Source organism: Pseudorca crassidens, chromosome 1 (assembly GCF_039906515.1).
Source record: "Pseudorca crassidens isolate mPseCra1 chromosome 1, mPseCra1.hap1, whole genome shotgun sequence".
In the NCBI taxonomy this organism is placed as follows: Eukaryota; Metazoa; Chordata; class Mammalia; order Artiodactyla; family Delphinidae; genus Pseudorca; species Pseudorca crassidens.
Genome location: NC_090296.1, coordinates 44095599 through 44117971, shown reverse-complemented (window position 1 = coordinate 44117971; position 22373 = coordinate 44095599). Strand labels below are relative to the sequence as shown.

Here is a 22373-nt window from a genome sequence, read left to right as displayed (position 1 = left end):
GAGAATATGAGCCTCTGTAGAGGAAGTTGGTTAGTTGTTGAGGAAACGATGAAAGAAATGAAGATTTATACCACATTTGTTTCCATTGATCACTAGACACTTCCAAGCTTTGAAACTTGTGCAGATTACTTAACCATTCCATGCCTGAATTTTCTCGTCTGTAAAATGGGGTTAGTAAAAATACTTAATGAGGAATGAATTAATTCCACTTATAGCTCTTAGAATAGTACCTGACGTACAGCAAGCTTGAAGTAAACGTTAGCCACTACACTTGTCCTCCTGAGGAAGTACTGCTACATGTAATAGGGTAGTCCTTATCACCCATTGGTCATAATCCATTAAAATAGACATATTCCTGTCTAAAGGAGTTTATACCTAAGTATGGAAAAGACCAGTGAGGGAAGGGTAAATTAATTGGGCCTATTTAACTGGGAAAACAAACAATGCTTAAGATCTAATATTTAAAAAGTCATCATGTGCTAAAGGGGGTTTTTAAGAGTGATAGAGAAAAATAATTTCAATTTCATTAAAAGAGGAAAAGGAGAAGTTAATCTCACCTATGGAGTTATATATAAGATACAATTTCTTTTTCTTTTTTTTTTTTTTTTGCGGTACGTGGGCCTCTCACTGTTGTGGCCTCTCCCGTTGTGGAGCACAGGCTCTGGACTCGCAGGGTCAGTGGCCATGGCTCACGGGCCCAGCCGCTCCGCGGCATGTGGGATCTTCCCGGACCGGGGCACGAACCCGTGTCCCCTGCATCGGCAGGTGGACTCTCAACCACTGCGCCACCAGGGAAGCCCTAAGATACAATTTCTTAACCACAAGAGTTGGAAAACATTAAAAAGCTCTCAATCACAAAACATTGCCCACTCCTCAGACTATCAGTGATACTTTATAATGATTCTTCCCCAGTTCAAGACTGGTTATGAATATGCAAGATGGTGTGTAAAGATGATTAAATATGTTATTTGTAATACTCAGAATTCTTGAATGTGAAATCAGAATATAAGTATATAAATCTATTAAGATGAGGCAGAGAAGGGATTAAACTTTTCTAAAGCTGAAGACAATGCCTGGAGAGAACTTTATTAAAACAGAGGGCACAGAGAACAGAGCAGGTGGTGAGGTGCCGGAGGAGATGGAGAGGGGCAGGGACCCATAGCCAGGGGTGCCATTTCCACATGTGAGGTATGGAAGCCCCAGCTTCGGGCGGCTCCGTAGGCAACCTGACCACACAGTTCCCATGAACTTACTAACCCTGTCCCTTACCTCCTCTTCAGCCTTTAGATCTAAAGACAGGAAGGAGAGGCAAATGCTATAACACAAAGCTGCTTTCTGCAGCCAGAAATCTCTGCTTTTGTTCTTGGTTCAGTCTTAACTTGAGTAAAACTGTTAAGTAATCTTGTTTAGTGAATTTAAATTCTATAGAAACTCAATGCACGTTCATAGGAGATAGGTGGATTTTTCTGTTCTCTAATAAGAGAAAATTTTGCATGGGAATACAGAGGGCTGAGTTGGGCAACAGAGAGCAGGTTAGGTGCCCTCTAAGTTTCCTTACAACCTTTTCCAGCCCAATTCACACGACAATATCTCCTCAGAGGCAGCAAGACTAGAGCATTTTTTTCTTGTGTGGAGACATGACCTACCTTGTTCGCAGGATTGTGATTTGATAGTCTTGCCATAGTTTTGATGGACTTCCCAGGGTCATCCACACTCTCTTGTCCCCCTACCTCTTGGAGATTAAGAGGCTGCCATGAAGAAAGGTAGATTTCCCGCAGGGAGCTCACCAGGTACTGTGTGAATCAAGCAGCAAGCGGTGACTGCAGTAGCAATAGGCTCTAAGCAGCTACAGACAAATAGAAAACCACACGGATGCTCAGTGGCTGTTTATAGTAATCTGTAGTAAATTTTAAGATTTATACAACCTAATGTTGGACAAATGCATTTCTTTTTTTAATGGGCTATGGGCATATCCATTTGGATGTTTTATGTTAAGCAGATGGTGAATGCGAAGGTGATATTCCCTGGAATAGGATGGTGGTGATCTGGAGTCAGGTTGGTTAAATTGCCTTTTGATCCTTCAGCGTAGTATTTTCTTGGAAAGGTTTCCGACAGGATTAAAAGCAACGTGTATATAAATATTCCTTAGGGTTGGATTTAATTTCACACATGGGTTAATTACTATGCGTTGGCCATTCAGTAAGTGGGATTTAAATCCTAAATGTTTACAGGATTCCTAAATGATGCATTTAATAAAGTTATAGTCTTTTCTGCAATTGATCCGTAATGAATAAGCAATCACAAGAGGCTTTTCAGCCATGTGAATTATGTGTTTGGATGCCGACTAAGCAGAGCTGATGTATGATCCAAACCTTAGTTTTCCTCCCAGTGATTATTTCCCTCTATATTTATCCATACATTTGGTGTGAGGGTGACAGTCCAACCAGACCTATTTGGTTTGGAAATGCTAAAGCAAAGCACATGGAAAAAATGTGAATTGAGGCTTCTTGTATAAACTGTTAAATGAGATCAGTTGAATCAAATTTATATCTCTACACTTTAAATGCAATCTGCAAGTGCATCACTGAATTAAATGCTAAAACCAAACCATCACATACCTGCTGCTCTGAAGATAGCCAGTGTATGAGTTTCTTAAAATGCTAGTGGATTTAACTTAGGTCAAAGAATTTTTGTATATTTCTCTCTCATTGGGAGAATATCAGCTTTTGGTTATAATAATCCTTTTTAAGACATCTTTAGAAAATCTTTTTTCTCTTCTACCTTCTTTGAAATAAGATTACATTTTAACTGTTAATCCATAGATGTTTGTCTCAAGAATTTACATTGAAATTTAACCTTTAATACATGGTCTCTATCTGGTCTAAACCAGATAGTCACTCAGGATATAGGCCTAAATCGATTAACATGCATTTTTCCCCCCTTAAGGCAAAATCCTACTCTTGCAGATGTCTACTAAAAACAAATTATAGAGTTGCTCTTTTTTTGAGAAATTTAAATTGTGGAGCCAGAGGTGAAGACGTGGGATTCTTTCTATCTTTCAAGGTGCATAACAGGGTAGAGAGGAGCGTGGTGAAACAGATGTCCCGAAGTTCCGGGTGGACCAAAGTGGTCCCAAGTGTCACTTCAGCTGGTGTCATCAAACTAAATGCTACCCGGCCAGAGTAGTGTCCCAGCTCAGAAATCTCAGTTGTCAGCCATGTGTTTTAAGGTGCATTTACTCTGGGGTATGCCCAAATCAGGGATGTCTCCCTGTCCTGGGAAACTCTGTACCTTGATTTTTTTTGTAAACTGCAATGAGATGAAATTTAGGGGACACCAAATAAAGAGACCTTCCCTAAAGATTTCCCTTTCCCTCATTCCCCCTTTTGTTACTTTTAATAAATGTGATACCCAGCAATCCTGAAGGCCACCCTCACTTCTCTGGACAGACTCTTTACCTGTCCAGGTGTCCCAGGATCCCCGATCTGGCTTAGGTCACTGGGTGGTGCAGTGGGGACAGAGGGCTTCCTGTTACCTGGGGCTGAGCCCCTGCCAATGCAGTCCAGTGACCAGCTTGACCTCCTTTATTACTTTCCTTGGGACAGAAATTATATGTCCATGATGCCACCCAGTCTTAACTCTATGATCTCTTTAGGGACTCTTGTAAGGCATGTTTCGGCCTCTCTTTTCTTTTCTTTCTTTCTTTTTTGAAAATATAAACAGAAAACAAATTGGCATGATTGCTAAACAAAGGGATAGAGGCAAAGGATTTCCTAATCTTAAATTTACTTCCTTGCTACCAGTTTGTAGCCGAGATACAGATCATGGAGTGTCTTGCTTTACAACAATAGAATAATGGAACAATAAACTTAGTCTGTTTATTCCATCTGCTTCTCACGAGAAGGGAAAAATTATTACCCAGAAGTGTTGGGGGGATGATCTTAGGTTCCACTGGAAAGATTTTTGCAAGGATCTTCCATCATAATACCCACTTGTACCCAAACTCTTTCTGAAGTAGTTCCAAGAGCTGTATACAAAGCCTTGACAGGACGCTGGCCAGCTGCCTGATCGTATTGCTTATGGCTTATTCTGGTCTCATCAGCATGCCTGTGGGCACTGCTGTCGAAGCAGGACAGCGGGCTTAGGATTCTCTTTATTAGAGCAGTGCAGTTTCCCACGGGTCTTCCCAGGGCTCTCTCTGTTATCCCGGGGAAGGTAGGTCCCCGGGCAGCCAGATACTTCCTCAGACCTGCATCCCTTCCAGATGTTTCTTGCTACAACTGGCATGATGTCTTCTGCAGGACTTTTCTCTTAAACTTCAGACATCTCCAAGCGGAAGGCAGCAGTTAATTTCTATGTGCCTCTTTGCAGCCATGGTGTCTACAGTGCATAAGCTCTGCGTAACAACATCCCCGGGTTCTCTCCAGCTTCCGTGCCTGTTGCTCCTGTTGCAAAGCAGAATGGGGAGGATGCTGTTGAGGAGGAGAAGATGGGGGCAGTCCACTGTGACGGGCGCTACGTGGGGAGTATCTCACATGAATGGGACACAGCCCTTGTTAGTCTTACTGGATAAAACATCTAGCACTGGTAGTGAAAATTCAAGGACTGGGGCAGAGCTTGGATCTCTAGAACCATACGAATATTTGCAGTTCAGCGAGTATTTCAACAGCTTCCTGCTGCCCTTAGGGTAAAATCCAAACTCATTTATGTGGTTTCTTAGTTTGGGTTCCCTCGGACAAAGCTTCCAGCATAAGCGGTTTATTTGGAAGTGGTCCTAGAACTCACAGGTGGTGTGTGGGGAGCTAATTCAGGGAGGGAAAAAAGCTAAGAAGAGGGGCTGTATAATTTAGCTTGTTCCACGGCGCTGAGTACACCTTAGCCCTGCTGTGGATTTCTGGGAAACAGTGTTGAACACATACTTCAGAGATATCCCAGCAGAGAGGCAAGGGAGCTGGGATATCTATACCTCCACTCCTGTCTGTCTCTGATGGAGAACTGCTGAGGGGAGGGCAGGGCGGGTTGTTCATTCCCTGGCACTTCCAGCTGGCCATACGCCTCAGGTCAGGGCGAGTTCTAGCAGTCACAGAAAGCCCTAGGTGGGAAAAGAAAAAAAAGAAGGAAAGAAAGAAAGTAAGCCCTGGGACAGAGTGATGAGTGCTGGCAGCATGCCCTGACATGGTAAAGGCCCAGGAACTGGGGTGGGGCACCGTCTGCTCCACAGGCTCTTGTATATTCCTGCACGAGCAGCCCTCTGGCACCTTTTCCAGCCTCAACTCAGGAACAGGTAGTATGTGAGGGGGCTTTGTGTTTGGGAGGTGATACTTCCAGTAGGGTGGGTCAGGCATCATTAAGTAAAGCAGCTGCTAAGCGGTAAGTAGGGAGGCCCAGTAGCATCGGGCAGGCAGCGCAGACGCCACAGGATCAGTTCAGTTCATCCGTGGATCTCTGCTCTGATACTAATAGCTGCTGCTTTGGAGTACTCAGTACGCCCATGCACCATGCTAAAGGCTTTAGTGCATTTTCTCAGTTAATCTTCACAGCAGCCCTGTGAAGTAGAATGCATTATTCCCTTTTCGCAGGTAAGGAAATAGGGCTCAGAGAAGTTCAGTAACTTGTCTGAGGCCACATGCCTATACGTGGCAAAGACCAGATGTAAGTAAGCCCTGCTGGTCTGACTCTACAGCCCTTTGTATTGTTCTGTTTTTGTTGTTGTTGTTTTCGTTTGTTTCCTGGTTGTTATATCTCTAAAATGTCAACTCTCTTCATCTAAAGGAATCTCCCCGCCTTTTACATGCCACTAACTTGCTGAAAAAAATTAGTTGTCCTGTGGCGTGTGCATATTCTGGGTCTGATTGTTTCTTCCTGGTGTCATTTAACTTGTCCCTCCAGTCCCCGGATTTTCTGTAAACCGGGAGTTAGGTCTAAAGGCTCGTTAGACGCAGGTTCTATCATTTAGTGACCCTGATTCTAGCTGGTTCGGTACACAGCATACTGCATCCACGGGGAGGCTGGGAGCTAAGGTTAATCAGTGGGTTCAGGATGTGACAGTGGATCCCTCCGTTGCAAAGATGCTTCCCCCGCTTACAATCAGTGAGTCATCTGTGGGTGATACTTTCAATGCCTGTGCTCTTAACCATAATATAATAGAACTATCTCAACCCCAAAATTTCAAATTAGATACGGTGATGCCAAATCTGATCCCACCAAGGTGTCAGCCTGAACCGACAGAGGAGTCTCAGGCTTCAGACAGCCTTGGCCTTTGTTTGAAAAGAAATGGAGAAGAGGCACGCTGTCCCCTCTTCTCTTCTCTAGACCTGATCTTTTCAGGTTTCAGGTGGAGATAACAATGAGACCCTCGAGGGCTGCAGAGGTTGAGCCCCAGGAGGTAGGACAGGAGGGGCTGGCTTGGGGCCAAGGATACCAGCGTGCCTCTTGCCGTCATTCCAGGGCCTGCCGAGTAGTAGGGGCAGCCCCCCCACCCTTTCCTGCACTTGCCCAGATTCATTCCAGATGATACTGGGCCCCTCTCTGTCTCTCATGCCAGCCACCACAGGTCCCGAACAAGCCAAGAAACTGTCAGCTTCCACTTCCAATTATGTTAAATGGGCCTATTGATGCAATCAGATCTGATTGAGCACCAGAATAAACCCCAAAGCACCCAGTGATTTGATGACACTCTCACACACTCGGCTCTCATTAACACTCTGCCTGGCCTGGTGAGCTGCCCTACAACCAGATGTGTCCTGGGGGGCTGGAACTCTACAGGGAGAGCCCAAGGCTGAGTTGCTGCCGCTGCCCCCCTGGGGCCCCTGAGGCGGTCCCCTCTGGCAGGGCCTCTCATTTTCCCACCCTATCGCTTGATATCTGGGTCCAGGGAAAAAGTTCACGGGACCCCTCCGCTCTGAAAAAGTGAGATGCAATCAGTAATAATGTGGTTTGCCCTAAAGGGCAAGCACATGAGTTTGGAGCATGTGAGTGCTGGGCTACCCCACCTGGAAGGGACTCCTAACAAACTTTCCCTCACCCCCAAAATCTTGCCAGGTCAGCAAAAGGCACGTGGAAAGATCCTTAAGAGAGGAGAGTAGTTGTCGAGACTTTTGGTCACATTTCTGATCTTATTTTGTTCGTGGAGGGCAGGAAAAGAGTTTGCATGAAAGAAGCAAGTTTTTAAGGAGGAAAATAAGATTTTAAGGCTAAATGAGGAGGCAGTGTGAACAGTGGAAAACTGGCATAGGCAGCCGTGTGGGCAGGGGAACAGGGAAGTTGGTGTTTAGAAGATTAAGATCCAGGAGGACTGCTTTTGCATTTGGAGGGACAGGGCCCTAGGAAACAAGCCCACAAAGTCAGATCCAGAACAGAGAGTGGCCAGCTGCAAGACACAGTGGGGTTAGCACATGTAGCAATCTAGAGACGGGCTGCACTTTAGGTAGCGTTGAAGGGATGGGTGATCCTTATTTTGGGAGGACTTATAGCTTTCGTTCTTGTCAAATGTTTTCTGAAACTTCTAATCTTGTAGGGGGGACCAAACCCTTCAAAGTATATTCCTATTCAAAACCCTGAATTTCATCTTTATGGATATCATGATTAATGTGATTCTTATCTGCTTTTTGTTATTTACAATAATAATAACTAGCATATAATGAGCTTCAATTATGTACTAGAGACTCTACAAAACTTCTTTTTTAAATTTCTTTTTTGTTTTTTAATTTTCATTGGTGTATAGTTGATTCACAATGTTGTGTTAGTTTCAGGTGTACAGCAAAGTGAATCAGTTATACATATATATATATATCTCCACTCTTTTTTAGCTTCTTTTCCCATATAGGCCATTGCAGAGTATTGAGTGCTGTACAGTAGGTCCTTATTAGTTATCTCTTTTATATATAGTAGTGTGTATATGTCAATCCTGATCTTCCAATTTATCCCTCCCCTACTTACCCCCCACTAACTATAAGTTTATTTTCTACATCTGTAACTCTATTTCTGTTTTCTACAAAACTTCTTTTATGCATTATTTTATTTCTTACAACAACCTGACAACGATGGTCCCATCACTGTCCCTGTTTTACCTGTGAGGAAATGGAAGCCTGGAGAGACCAAGTCACTCATCCAGAGTCCCGTGGCGTGGATTCACTGGGGTATGAATTCAAGCACTGTGACTAGTCTAGAACCCTAGCTCTATCTGTCTCCTATTGTGTAATAAATCATAAATCCATGAAGAGGAGCAACTCTACCCTACCCTCATCTTTTTTTTTTTTTTTTATGCTGTCATTTTTAATTTTAATAAAATAGATAATTTCATACTACATAGAGAGCAAGTCCATCCACTCATCGATAAAATTTTAGAAATACTTTCTATAAAAAGTTTAGTAGCTGATTGCAAATGAATCCATTAGAACATGATTTCTATAGGTACAGTGTTCCCATCCTCACCCCCATTCTTGTTAATTTTGAGAAAATTTAAAAATACAGAAAAGTACAAAAAATAAGACAAGATATCCATATACCACAATCCAGAATTAACCAGTATTTCAATATATTTTCTTGCAGTCTTTTTTTTTTTAAAGAGAAATGGACGTTTATATATAAAACTGAAGTCCCCTCTAACCAATCCAATCCCCCCCCTCTCCCACACGCATTCCCTTCCCTTCTCCACTCTTCACAGGCAACCACTATCAAGAGTTTGGTCTGTATCCTTCCAAACCATTTCAAAAACATTTAAAAAACATACATACATATATGTATCCATTACCAATATATAGCACTGAAATTTTGAGGGAAGTTTTATTCAAATTTACAAAACTGTCATCATAATATATGTCATTCTGCAACTTTATCTTTCCCCCTCAATGTGATTTTTGAGATCTTTCTCTGTAATACATATAGATCTCATTTATTACATTTTACAGATATACAGTATTCCATCATAAGTACTTTCCATTTTGTTGCTGATGGGCATTTAAGTTGTTTCCAATTTATGACTACTACATATCATGCCACAGTAAATAGCCTGGTACACATTTCCTGAGCATACAAACTCAGACTAGAATTGCTAGGTGTTTTTCAATTTGCTATAAGGAATGTTTCCCAACTCCCAAGGTCATAACCATTTTAGTATATAGCTTTTTCATATTACTATTTTTAACCTAACCCCCCTGGATCTTACCTTTGTGTATAGTTCGTGTTTTTTGTTTTTTTTTTTTTGTCCCTTGGAGAACAAATTACCTCCAAATCATTTTTTAAATAGTCCCATTATATTCTCATCTCCTGATGCCATTTCTATATTATAAATTCTAATAAATGCATAGGTGTTTCCAGAATCTCTTCTGTTCTGCTAAATCAATACCATAAAGGTCTCTTCCTTTCTAATACTTGCAACCTTTTTTTTTTTTTTTTTACATTGGTGAAGATCTCCAGATCCATGCAGACGGCAATGTTAAACATGTTTTCCATTCCCAATTTTAGTGGAAATGCATCTAAAGTTTCAGCATTACCTGTGCTGTATGTTTTTTTTTTTTTTGCTGGATATTATACAAATGTCTTTCTCTTCAGGATGAATTCTCTGGTATCCTTTAAGTTTTTAGCTTTTGTTTCTCTCATCTGTGATGCTTTCCTTCAGAATGATTATTTCTGATATGTTATGAGATGTAAATTCCTGATGAACACCTTTCATGATATCCACAGGTTTTTAATGAGTATGAATTTTCTGGTGTCTAATATGGTGTGATTTTTGGCTGAAAGCTTTCCCACATTCACTACATTGATAAGGCTTCTTACCTGTGTGCATTCTCAAATGTAGAGCAAGGGTTGAGAATTGAGAGAAAGCTTTCCCACACTCATTACAACCATAGGGTTTCTCACCTGTATGGCTTCTCACATGCACCGTAAGAGATGAACTTTGAGAGAAGGCTTTTCCACATACATTGCATTCATAAGGCTTATCACCTGAATGAATTCTCACATGTACAATAAGTGACGTTCGCTGAGAGAAGGCTTTTCCACATTCATTACATTCATAGGGTTTCTCTCCAGTGTGAATATTTTGATGTTTTATGAGGTACTTCTTCTGACCAAAAGCTGTTCCACATTCACTACACTTAAAGGGTTTCTCTCCAATATGAATTTTCTCATGCTCAGTAAGGTTTGATTTGCCACTGAAAGTTTTCCCACACTCCTTACATACAAAGGGCTTCTCTCCTGTGTGAGTTCTCTGGTGTCTGATGAGGTTCGACTTCTGAATGAAAGCTTTCCCACAATCCTTACACTCAAAAGGTTTCTCTCCAGTGTGAATTTTCTGATGGGTAAGAAGGTTTTCCTTCTGGCTGAAGGATTTTCCACATTCATTACATTCAAAAAGCTTCTCTCCAGTATGGGTATTTTGATGTTTAATAACATACTGCTTTTGGCTGAATGCTTTTCCACATTCATTACATTCAAAAGGTTTCTCTCTATTATGAAAATGCTCATGCTCAGTGAGAGTTGATTTGTGGCTGAAGACTTTCCCACATACCTTACAGGCAAAGGGGTTTTCCCCACTACAAATTCTCTGCTGACTGAGGTGTGACATCTGAATGGAAGCTTTCCCACATTCACAAGATTTCTCTCCAGTATGAATTTTTTGATGAATGAGAATTTGCTTTTAGCTGAAGGTATTTCCACATTTCTTACATTTGTAGGGCTTCTCTGTGTATGACCTTTCAAATGCAGAGTAAGAGACAAGGTTCAAGAGAAAACTTTATCATACTTAGTACCTTCAAAGCTTTCTCTTCAACTCTAAATTTTCTAAAACTCAAATGAAGTTTTGTTACATTCACTGGTTTCTCTCCAGTATGAATTTTCTTCTACTCAATGAGATTTGTTATCTAGCTAAAGGCTTTTCAATATTCCTTAGAAGCACAGGGTTTCTCTCCAGCCTGACTTCTACATTTATGAGGTGCAACATGTGAGTGAAAGTTTTACCACATTCAGTAAATTCATAGGTTTTATCTCCAGTATGAATGCTCTGATATCATATGGGGTTCAAAATTTTTTAAATGAAGGCATTTCCACACTGATTTACACCTAAAGGGGGTTATTACCACAAGGAGTAAGCTGTGGCAGGATCTCCAAACTAATTGATGATTCTTTCCTACACAACTAAGTCTAAATTGTGTTTCACACTCTTTCTAGGTTAAGTTGAAAAAGGTGTTGCCTTAAAAGATATAAGGTTTGAGATCAGAGGAAGTATTTTTCCAATTTTCTTATATTCACTGCTTTTTTCCTCAGTCTGTACTTTACTGGAGCTGGATGCAACTTGCCTCCCAAGTCTTGTTGCCTCTCTATCTGCTCATCTTCTTCTCAGGCTTCTTCTATTTATTCATAGTCTGTCTTCCCCAATTTGAATATAGGCCTCAAGAGGGAGGAATTTTTGGGCTTCTCTGGTGGCGCAGTGGTCGAGAGTCCGCCTGCCGATGCAGGGGACACGGGTTCGTGCCCCGGTCCGGGAAGATCCCACATGCCACGGAGCGGCCAGGCCCGCGAGCCATGGCCGCCGAGCCTGCGCGTCCAGAGCCTGCGCTCCGCAACAGGAGAGGCCACAACAGTGAGAGGCCTGGACAAATTTCCTTTACACTTCTTTCTCCACCATCCACAGTTCATCTTCTTGCTTCAACAGAGGATCACATACAGCTTGGCCAGCTTATAACCTGCTATTGGGGAAATGACACAGCACTAGAATGTTAATGCTGGAGCCAAAGTTCTGTCCTAGAACTCAGGCTGAGCCCTGGGGCCTCCTGGCCTTCTGAAGGATGAGGAAGGTGCAGTCTCCAGGAATGCACAAGGAAGCGACCCTGTACAACTTCATGTAAATTCAGGTACATTTGAAGAATGAATTTCCATCACTTAGCTTTTATATCACCCTTCAAATCTTCAAGTAAATTAGATGTTCCAGGAAGACGGCACCGTTATTATCAGCACTTTCGACACGGGAAGTGCCGCTCGGATGTTATTTTCTCAATGCTGGTTTCCTACATCTCTCTCTCTTAGAAACAACCATACACAATGCTGCACCCTCAGTTTCTCCCTCAATCTCAAACATCCGATCAAACTTGCGGTCAAACTCAGGGTCATGCATGCTCGAACCCTCTTCAGAGGCCCCCACCCCCACCCTACATGTAGGCCAGAAGCTCTTAAACCCACTCCCCACCCTCGCGCCGCACCCCAATAGATCTAGAATCCTTCTCTTCAACCTCCCAGACCCCATCGGCCCAAGACACCCCTACCCTCATCTTTGTACCATCTCTCACCTCTGCCATCTACATACTTAATCCAGAACCTTCTATATAACAGGCCCGTGTAAGTGTTTATTGGAAGAATGGATATATTACCGGACTTTCCCCCTCTTCTGCACTAGGCTCTGGGGAAGGAATTCTGGGTTTGTAATTAGTGCTAGGTCTTCAAATTAACATAAAGAAAAAAAATCCTTAAATTCTCATTAAGCTCCTAATGAGCTTTATTATAGGCACAAAGTAGACAGAAGTGAGCAGTTTGGGTCTTGCATCTATTGATCTATAATTGTCCCTATTGTCACGTGCATCGTGAAGACTCCAGTGAAGCATTTTGAGCCCCTCCATTTGAAGAAAGTCTTGGATGCAGAAGCTGCTTTTTAAAAGCCAAGATGCGTGTTGGAGGGAATGTACCATAAGGACTGGGGCATGCCCCCTACCCAGAAAGCTGAAGGACCACTCCCTTCCCATGTGTGGTCTGTGCTGCATCCAGGTCTCAGCTGCAACCTTTCCTCCCATCTCTGGCCCTTTCACCAAGTCTGCTGATGAGGACACCCATTATGTCGAGGGAGAGCCTTCCTCGCTTAGAAGGGGAAGGATGTTCCAGTACACTTTGCAGCCTTTATTTTATTTTATTTTATTTTATTTTATTTTTTTAACGTCTTTATCGGAATATAATTGCTTTACAACGTTGTTGTGTTTCTGCTGTATAACAAAGTGAATCAGCTATACGTATACATATATCCCCATATCTCCTCTCTCTTGCGTCTCCCTCCCACCCTCCCTATCCCACCCTTCTAGGTGGACACAAAGCACGGAGTTGATCTCTGGCTGCTTCCCACTAGCTAGTTATTTTATATTTGGTAGTGTATATATGTCCATGCCACTTTCAATGGAGATGATTTCCAGCTGCCACTGAGTTGGTGGACCGGCCTGCTGGAAGCCAGCATGGTCTGCAGCTACTCTGTCATGTGTTTGAACACTCATGATGAGGTACCATAATGGAAGATATAAAATCAATTGTGACAGCTATCAAACTGAGTAAAAAATCTCCACACACCTGGAAAGACTACCAAATGGTGAATCATGATCTCCCTGTATTAAGCAATACTTGACTCAGCCCATTCCAGTAGAACAAAAGAGCTTGGAATATCCCTTGAGACAGGGTTTGACCTATGGGCCATGAGGCCCCTATGCTTGAGAATTTCTCATTCTGAGTCATTTGGGTCCTGGCTTCCTCTGTGGGAACAGCAGCCGGTTCTTCTTGTCACATGACCTGATTGAGAGGCAGGAGGTGAGTAATTGAGAGCTTATACTGAGAAGCCAGCTGCCTGCTTTGAATCCTGGTTCTATCACTTTCTAGCTGTGTAAGTTAATGTCTCTTCATGCCTCAGTTCTGTGTTGTAAAAAGGGAATAAAAATGCTACTTATTTCACAGTGTTATTAAGGTTAATACGTGTGAAGCACTAGAAGAGTGACAGGCATGGTAAATCTTTATGTGTTAAGTAATAATAACAGTAATAATGATGATGATGATGGAAATAAAGCTTTACAACTCTATGAAATAGGCAGCTTTTATTTCTACTTCAAAGATAAGGAATTGGTGGCTCAAAGCAATTTCTAAGCTACTAAGAGATAGACTTTGGATTCCAAACCATGATCTTACCCACGACACCTCCCTAGACCCAGTTTCCTCAACTATAAAATAAGGGGGCAAGGCGGCTCTGAGGTTCCTTTCAGACCCTAACATTTGACAAACCCACTGCCCTCTGGTCCTGTGCTCTCGACAACATCTGCAGTTTCTCTCTTTCCAAGGGCTTTCCCCTTCCAACTTCAAATATGCCCAGATTGCCCTTAGTCTAAAAATTCTTCATTGTACCTTTCTGTCTGTGCCAGCTTCAGTATTCCTCTCCTGTCCTTAAAGTTAGAAGGTGTAGAGACCACTCCCACAAATCACCCATCATCTCCCTCCCTCTGCAGTCTTTTTCTCACCTCTACTGCTCAACTTGTAGTGCTGTCATGAAGGTTGGTGATGACTTCCTTCTACCCAAACCCATTCGCCTTTTCTTATTTCTTCCCTCACTCAGCATCTCTGCATATGGACTATGTCAACATGTAATGATCTACAGTGGCACGTGTCATCCCTGAAGGACCCTCTACATTTGTCAGACCTCTTTCTCTCTCTCAAGAACATGAACAATTTCAGATATTTCATTATATTGTGCCACTTTTTTTCCCCTGCAACTCAACATTATGTATTGAGATTGTCCCATGTCAGTCACTAGGAACTACTTCATTAGTTTTGATTGCTGTGTATTATTTCAGGATGGATACACATATTTAATTATGCCTTTATTGATGGACATGTTCTTTGATTGCAAACAATGTTGTTTTTGTCCCCTAATTTAGATCCAGTTCCCTTTAAGTAATTAATTAATTTAAAAAATTGAAGTGTAGGGGATTTACAATGTCATGTTAGTTTCAGGTATACGGCACAGTGATTCAGATATATATATATATATTTTTTCTTTTTCATATTCTTTTCCCTTATAGGTTATTACAAAATACTGAGTAGAGTAGTTCCTTGTGCTATACAGTAAGTCCTTGTTGGTTATCTATTTTATATATAGTAGTGCATATATGTTAATCCCAACCTCCTAATTTATCCCTCCCCCACCTTTTCCCTTTGGTAACCATAGGTTTGTTTTCTCTGACTGTGAGTCTCTTTCTGTTTTGGAAATAAGTGCATTTGTATCTTTTTTTGTTTTAGATTCCACATATAAGTGATATCATATAATATTTGTCTTTGTTGGCTTACTTCACTTAGTATGATAATCTCTAGGTCCACTCATGTTGCTGCAAATGGCATTACTTCATTCCTTTTTATGGCTGAGTAATATTCCATTGTATATATAGGCCACCTCTTCTTTCTTTCTTTCTTTATTATTTTTGGCTGTGTCGGGTCTTAGTTGCAGCACGCGGGATCTTTGTTGCGGCACAGGCTTCTTGCTAGTTGTGGCGTGTGGTTTTCTCTCACTAGTTGTGGCACACAGGCTCCAGGGTTCGTGGGCTCTGTAGTTGTGGTGCAGGGGCTCTCTCATTGAAGCGTGCGAGCTCAGTAGTTGTGGCATGTGGGCTTAGTTTTCCCACAGCACGGGACCACCTCTTCTTTATCTATTCATCTGTCAGTGGACACTTAGGTTGCTTCTGTGTCTTGGCTATTGCAAACAATGTTTTAATGATCATCCTTGAATATGCTTCTTTGGACAGAGGTGTGAGTATTTTTCTAGGGTAAATGCCAAGATGGATTTACTGGGTTATAGGATATTAAATTTTAATAATTAGTTGTCTTTATTTTAGCTGTCATCTTTTAGCTCAGCTCAGCTCAAATCGAGGATTAAGGCATGTTCCTAGCAGGGAGGCTATTCAGAGATCCTACTTCAGCAGTTTAAGATTCACCTAAGCTGACTCTGCCGCTGCCCCACCTCTGACCATGGTAACTCATTGTCTGAGCTCCTGCTTTTGTGTTTCCTTCTCTGTCTCAGCGACTTGCCCTGATTTCCTCTATGCCTGAGTCTCTGAACACTGTACCTGTATCTCTGAGACACTCAGCACCTATCTGTTGGAACCTTCACCAGTTACTGCTCTCCTCTCCTCCCCAGCACACTGGCCTGGATGAACTCATCAGTTCTTGGCTTCTACGCTGACCGACTTGTGGGATTCTGCTCTCATCTGTCCTTTTCCCTTAGTCTAGGGTACTAGTGCTACAGGACCCATTAGAGTCCATATTCTTCAGCTTTAGTTATAATATTAATACCTTAAAGACCCCTTTTTTGGCCTCCTACGCTATCCTGAAGTTCCGTCTGGACTCTGCCACTTCCCGGCCTGGTGGCTGTCCAAGCTTGCACAGTGTTATTGGGTTTCACATTACCCCACAATACTGATGATTTTCTATTTCTAACCATATCTCTTTTTTTCCCCAGTGAGAAACTTCCTTTCTTTTTCTTTTCCCTGTTGTTTGATATCCTTCAAGGCTAGGTCTTCGTTCTGCTATTCTTTCTAAGCACTTACTTCTTCAATATTTTCCTACTCTTACTTACCTTAACAGACTTAAATACAGTTTATTCCCAAGCATAAATATCCAGCCTTCACCCTTCCCCATGCTCCATGAGTGCATTTCCAATTGTCTGCATAACATCTCCATTTGAATATTTCCCATCACTTCAATTTCAATATGTCTAAACCCAACAGAATCATCTGCTACAATTTTACCCCATCTGTTCCCTTTCCAGTTTTCTCTGTCTCTGTAAACGATATCACATTTCCTTGATCACCCAGACTAGAAATCTTGGACCTATATCTGATTTCTTTATTTCTTCACCTCTTATAGACAATCCAACACGGAATCCTGCTGAAGTTTTTCCTTTGAAAATAACGTTGTGGGTGACTTCTGAATGAAAAGTGGATTGGGTACATGCATTGATCTCTTTTCCGAAATGCCACTAAAATTGCAGCCAAGGTATGTTTTAAAAGGTAAAACCCCATGCAAGACAGGAAAAGGAAAAAACTACAAGTTGGACAGTACATGATAAATGATAACTTACTTAGCACATCCCTGAAAAAGCTAAACTATGAGCCAAGAGCAAAAGAGATCCTAAGAGTGTCTAAATTTTTTTTTTATCTCCAAGCAACTCAATGGCCCAGAAATTTGGAAGCACAAGGTACATCAAAAAGTGTGGGTGAAGGCAGGATTAAAGAGAAGGAAAATTTGTAAGTCTTTTTAAGGCAGTTAGAACCCTAGTTGTCTTTCCTGATCATCCCCGTCCCAAAAAAGACTAGAGATTTTTTCTTTGCAACAATGGATTTCTGGCCTGGGAGCACCAGTAACTGTCATAGGCTGGTGCTGTATCAACTAAAAGTTTGTATGCTGAGTGCTGAGAGTGTTGGTTCTCTTTACCTGCTAGCCCCCTTTGAGGCAGGAAATGGAGGGTACCTTTCTGGAAACTCTAGCCGGCTCAAGAGAAAAGACCTAGAGATACTAACACCAGTGAGTCCCCAGTGACATGGTCTGGCCATATCATCTTCCAGGAAACCCCACAATAAACAGGCACATCTAATCAACTTTTTAGTGCCCCACTTTTATTATCTTTTGTTTATTTATTTTTTACATCTTTATTGGAGTATAATGGTTTTACAATGGTGTGTTAGTTTCTGCTTTATAACAAAGTGAATCAGTTATACATACACATATGTTCCCATATCTCTTCCCTCTTGCGTCTCCCTCTCTCCCACCCTCCCTATCCCACCCTTCCTTGTGGTCACAAAGCACGGAGCTGATCTCCCTGTGCTATGTGGCTGCTTCCCACTAGCTATCTATTTTACCTTTGGTAGTGTATATATGTCCATGCCGCTCTCTCACTTTGTCACAGCTTACCCTTCCCCCTCCCCATATCCTCAAGTCCATTCTCTAGTAGGTCTGTGTCTTTATTCCTGTCTTACCCCTAGGTTCTTCATGACATTTTTTTTCTTAAATTCCATATATATGTGTTAGCATACGATATTTGTCTTTCTCTTTCTGACTTACTTCACTCTGTATGACAGACTCTAGGTCTATCCACCTCATTACAAAGAGCTCAATTTCGTTTCTTTTTATGGCTGAGTAATATTCCATTGTATATATGTGCCACATCTTCTTTATCCATTCATCCGATGATGGACACTTAGGTTGCTTCCATCTCCGGGCTATTGTAAATAGAGCTGCAATGAACATTTTGGTACATGACTCTTTTTTCTTTTATGTGGTACGCGGGCCTCTCACTGTTGTGGCCTCTCCTGTTGCGGAGCACAGGCTCCAGACGCGCAGGCTCAGCAGCCTTGGCTCACAGGCCCAGCCACTCCGCGGCATGTGGGATCTTCCCGGACCGGGGCACGAACCCGTGTCCCCTGCATCGGCAGGCGGACTCTCAACCACTGCAACACCCAGGGAAGTCCCTATTCATAGTTTTTTAAGGAACCTCCATACTGTTCTCCATAGTGGCTGTACCAATTTACATTCTCACCAACAGTGCAAGAGGGTTCCCTTTTCTCCACACTCTCTGCAGCATTTATTGTTTCTAGATTGTTGATGATGGCCATCCTGACTGGTGTGAGATGATATCTCATTGTAGTTTTGATTTGCATTTCTCTAATGATTAATGATGTTGAGCATTCTTTCATGTGTTTGTTGGCAGTCTGTATATCTTCTTTGGAGATATGTCTATTTAGGTCTTCTGTCCATTTTTGGATTGAGTTGTTTGTTTTTTTGTTATTGAGCTGCATGAGCTGCTTATAAATTTTGGAGATTAACCCTTTGTCAGTTGCTTCATTTGCAAATATTTCCTCCCATTCTGAGGGTTGTCTTTTGGTCTTGTTTATGGTTTCCTTTGCTGTGCAAAAGCTTTGAAGTTTCATTAGGTCCCATTTGTTTATTTTTGTTTTTATTTCCATTTCTCGAGGAGGTGGGTCAAAAAGGATCTTGCTGTGATTTATGTCATAGAGTGTTCTGACTATGTTTTCCTCTAAGAGTTTGATAGTGTCTGGCCTTACATTTAGGTCATTAATCCATTTTGAGCTTATTTTTGTGTATGGTGCTGGGAGTGATATAATTGCATACTTTTACATGTACCTGTCCAGTTTTCCCAGCACCACTTATTGAAGAGGCTGTCCTTTCTCCACTGTACATTCCTGCCTCCTTTATCAAAGATAAGGTGACCATATGTGCGTGGGTTTACCTCTGGGCTTTCTATCCTGTTCCATTGATCTATATTTCTGTTTTTGTGCCAGTACCATACTGTCTTGATTACTGTAGCTTTGTAGTATAGTCTGAAGTCAGGGAGCTGGATTCCTCCAGCTCCATTTTTCGTTCTCAAGATTTCTTTGGCTATTCGGGGTCTTTTGTGTTTCCATACAAATTGTGAAAATTTTTGTTCTAGTTCTGTGAAAAATGCCAGTGGTAGTTTGATAGGGATTGCATTGAATCTGTAGATTGCTTTGGGTAGTAGAGTCATTTTCACAATGTTGATTCTTCTAATCCAAGAACATGGTATATCTCTTCATCTATTTGTATCATCTTTAATTTCTTTCATCAGTGTCTTATAATTTTCTGCATACAGGTCTTTTCTCTCCTTAGGTAGGTTTATTCCTAGATATTTTATTCTTTTTGTTGCAGTAGTAAATGGGAGTGTTTTCTTGATTTCACTTTCAGATTTTTCATCATTAGTATATAGGAATGCCAGAGATTTCTGTGCATTAATTTTGTATCCTGCCACTTTACCAAATTCATTGATTAGCTCTAGTAGTTTTCTGGTAGCATCTTTAGGATTCTCTATGTATAGGATCATGTCGTCTGCAAACAGTGACAGCTTTACTTCTTCTTTTCCGATTTGGATTGTTTTATTTCCTTTTCTTCTCTGATTGCTGTGGCTAAAACTTCCAAAGCTGTGTTGAATAAGAGTGGTGAGAGTGGGCAACGTTGTCTTGTTCCTGATCTTAGTGGAAATGCTTTCAGTTTTTCACCATTGAGGATGATGTTGGCTGTGGTTTTGTCATATACGGCCTTTATTATGTTGAGGAAAGTTCCCTCTATGCTTACTTTCTGCAGGGTTTTTACCATAAATCAGTGTTGAATTTTGTTGAAAGCTTTCTCTGCATCTATTGAGATGATCATATGGTTTTTCTCCTTCAATTTGTTAATATGGTGTATACGTTGATTGATTTGCGTATATTGAAGAATCCTTGCATTCCTGGAATAAACCCCACTTGAACATGGTGTATGATCTGTTTAATGTGCTTTTGGGTTCTGTTTGCTAGTATTTTGTTGAGGATTTTTGCATCTATGTTCATCAGTGATAATGGCATGCAGTTTTCTTTCTTTGTGACATCCTTGTCTGGTTTTGGTATCAGGGTGATGGTGGCCTCGTAGAATGAGTTTTGGAGTGTTCCTCCCTCTGCTATATTTTGGAAGAGTTTGAGAAGGATAGGTGTTAGCTCTTCTCTAAATGTTTCATAGAATTCTCCTGTGAAGCCATCTGGTCCTGGGCTTTTGTTTGTTGGAAGATTTTTAATCACAGTTTCAATTTCAGTCCTTGTGAGTGGTCTGTTCATATTTTCTATTTCTTCCTGATTCAGTCTTGGAAGGTTGTGCATTTCTAACAATTTGTCCATTTCTTCCAAGTTGTCCATTTTATTGGCATAGAGTTGCTTGTAGTAATCTCTCATGATCTTTTGTATTTCTGCAGTGTCAGTTGTTACTTCTCCTTTTTCATTTCTAATTCTATTGATTTGAGTCTTCTCCCTTTTTTTCTTGATGAGTCTGCCTAATGGTTTATCAATTTTGTTTATCTTCTCAAAGAACCAGCTTTTAGTTTTATTGATCTTGGCTATTTTTTCCTTCATTTCTTTTTCATTTATTTCTGATCTGATTTTTATGATTTCTTTCCTTCTGATAACTTTGGGGTTTTTTTGTTCTTCTTTCTCTAATTGCTTTAGGTGCAAGTTTAGGTTGTTTATTCGAGATGTTTCCTGTTTCTTAAGGTAGGATTGTATTGCTATAAACTTCCCTCTTAGAACTGCCTTTGCTGCATCCCATAGATTTTGGGTCATCATGTCTCCATTGTCATTTGTCTCTAGGTATTTTTTAATTTCCTCTTTGATTTCTTCAGTGATCACTTCGTTATTAAGTAGTGTATTGTTTAGTCTCCATGTGTTTGTATTTTTTACAGATCTTTTCCTATAATTGATATCTCATCTCATAGCTTTGTGGTCGGAAAAGATACTTGATACAATTTCAATTTTCTTAAATTTACCAAGGCTTGATTTGTGACCCAAGATATGATCTATCCTGGAGAATGTTCCATGAGCACTTGAGAAAAATGTGTATTCTGTTGTTTTTGGGTGGAATGTCCTATAAATATCAATTAAGTCCATCTTGTTTAATGTATCATTTAAATCTTGTGTTTCCTTATTTATTTTCATTTTGGATGATCTGTGCATTGGTGAAAGTGGGGTGTTAAAGTCCCCACTATGAATGTGTTACTGTTGATTTCCCCTTTTATGGCTGTTAGTATTTGCCTTATGTATTGAGGTGCTCCTATGTTGGGTGCATAAATATTTACAATTGTTATATCTTCTTCTTGGATCGATCCCTTGATCATTATGTAGTGTCCTTCTTTGCCTCTTGTAGTAGTCTTTATTTTAAAGTCTATTTTGTCTGATATGAGAATTGCTACTCCAGCTTTCTTTTGGTTTCCATTTGCATGAAGTATCTTTTTCCATCCCCTTACTTTCAGTCTGTATGTGTCTCTGGGTCTGAAGTGGGTCTCTTGTAGACAGCAAATATATGGGTCTTGTTTTTGTATCCATTCAGCCAATCTGTGTCTTTTGGTGGGAGGATTTAGTCCATTTACATTTAAGGTAATTATCGATATGTATGTTCCTATTGCCATTTTCTTAATTATTTTGGGTATGTTATTGTAGGTCTTTTCCTTCTCTTGTGTTTCTTGCCTAGGGAAGTTCCTTTAGCAGTGTTGTTAAGCTGGTTTGGTGGTGCTGAACTCTCTCAGCTTTTGCTTGTCTCTAAAGGTTTTAATTTCTCCATCAAATCTGAATGAGATACTTGCTGGGTAGAGTAATCTTGGTTGCAGGTTTTTCTCCTTCATCACTTTAAATATGTCCTGCCAGTCCCTTCTGGCTTGCAGAGTTTCTGCTGAAAGATCAGCTGTTAACCTTATGGGGATTACCTTGTGTGTTATTTGTTGTTTTTCCCTTGCTGCTTTTAATATGTTTTCTTTTTATTTAATTTTTGACAGTTTGATTAGTATTTGTCTTGGTGTATTTCTCCTTGGATTTATCCTGTATGGGACTCTCTGTGCTTCCTGGACTTGATTAACTATTTCCTTTTCCATATGAGGGAAGTTTTCAACTATAATCTCTTCAAATATTTTCTCAGTCCCTTTCTTTTTCTCTTCTTCTTTGCGAACCCCTATAATTCTAATGTTGGTGCGTTTAGTGTTGTCCCAGAGGTCTCTGAGACTGTCCTCAGTTCTTTTCATTGCTTTTTCTTTATTCTGCTCT

General features: G+C 41.0%; 1 protein-coding gene and 1 long non-coding RNA gene across 2 annotated transcripts in view; one reads left to right on the top strand and one right to left on the bottom strand.

Moving 5' to 3' along the window:
• Positions 1–9055: 9055 nt before the first annotated feature.
• Positions 9056–12102, bottom strand: LOC137223094 (zinc finger protein OZF-like). The gene is made up of 2 exons (XM_067734669.1): positions 11591–12102; positions 9056–11348 (listed from the first exon to the last, which is right to left on the bottom strand). The coding sequence occupies exon 2, from the start codon at positions 10565–10567 to the stop codon at positions 9689–9691; it is 879 nt and encodes a 292-aa protein (XP_067590770.1). The 5' UTR covers positions 10568–11348; positions 11591–12102; the 3' UTR covers positions 9056–9688.
• Positions 12103–15627: 3525 nt separating this feature from the next.
• The window catches only part of LOC137226462 (uncharacterized), a 143151-nt gene continuing 136405 nt past the window's right edge, over positions 15628–22373 (top strand). Inside the window, exons 1-2 of the long non-coding RNA XR_010944368.1 lie at positions 15628–15759; positions 16654–16733. This is a non-coding gene — a long non-coding RNA (uncharacterized lncRNA). The remainder of the gene's footprint in view (positions 15760–16653; positions 16734–22373) is intronic.

What these genes read in the sequence shown, in the direction of transcription:
- LOC137223094 (XM_067734669.1), bottom strand. Translation starts at nt 10,567, where the DNA reads ATGTCACACCTCAGTCAGCAGAGAATTTGTAGTGGGGAAAACCCCTTT.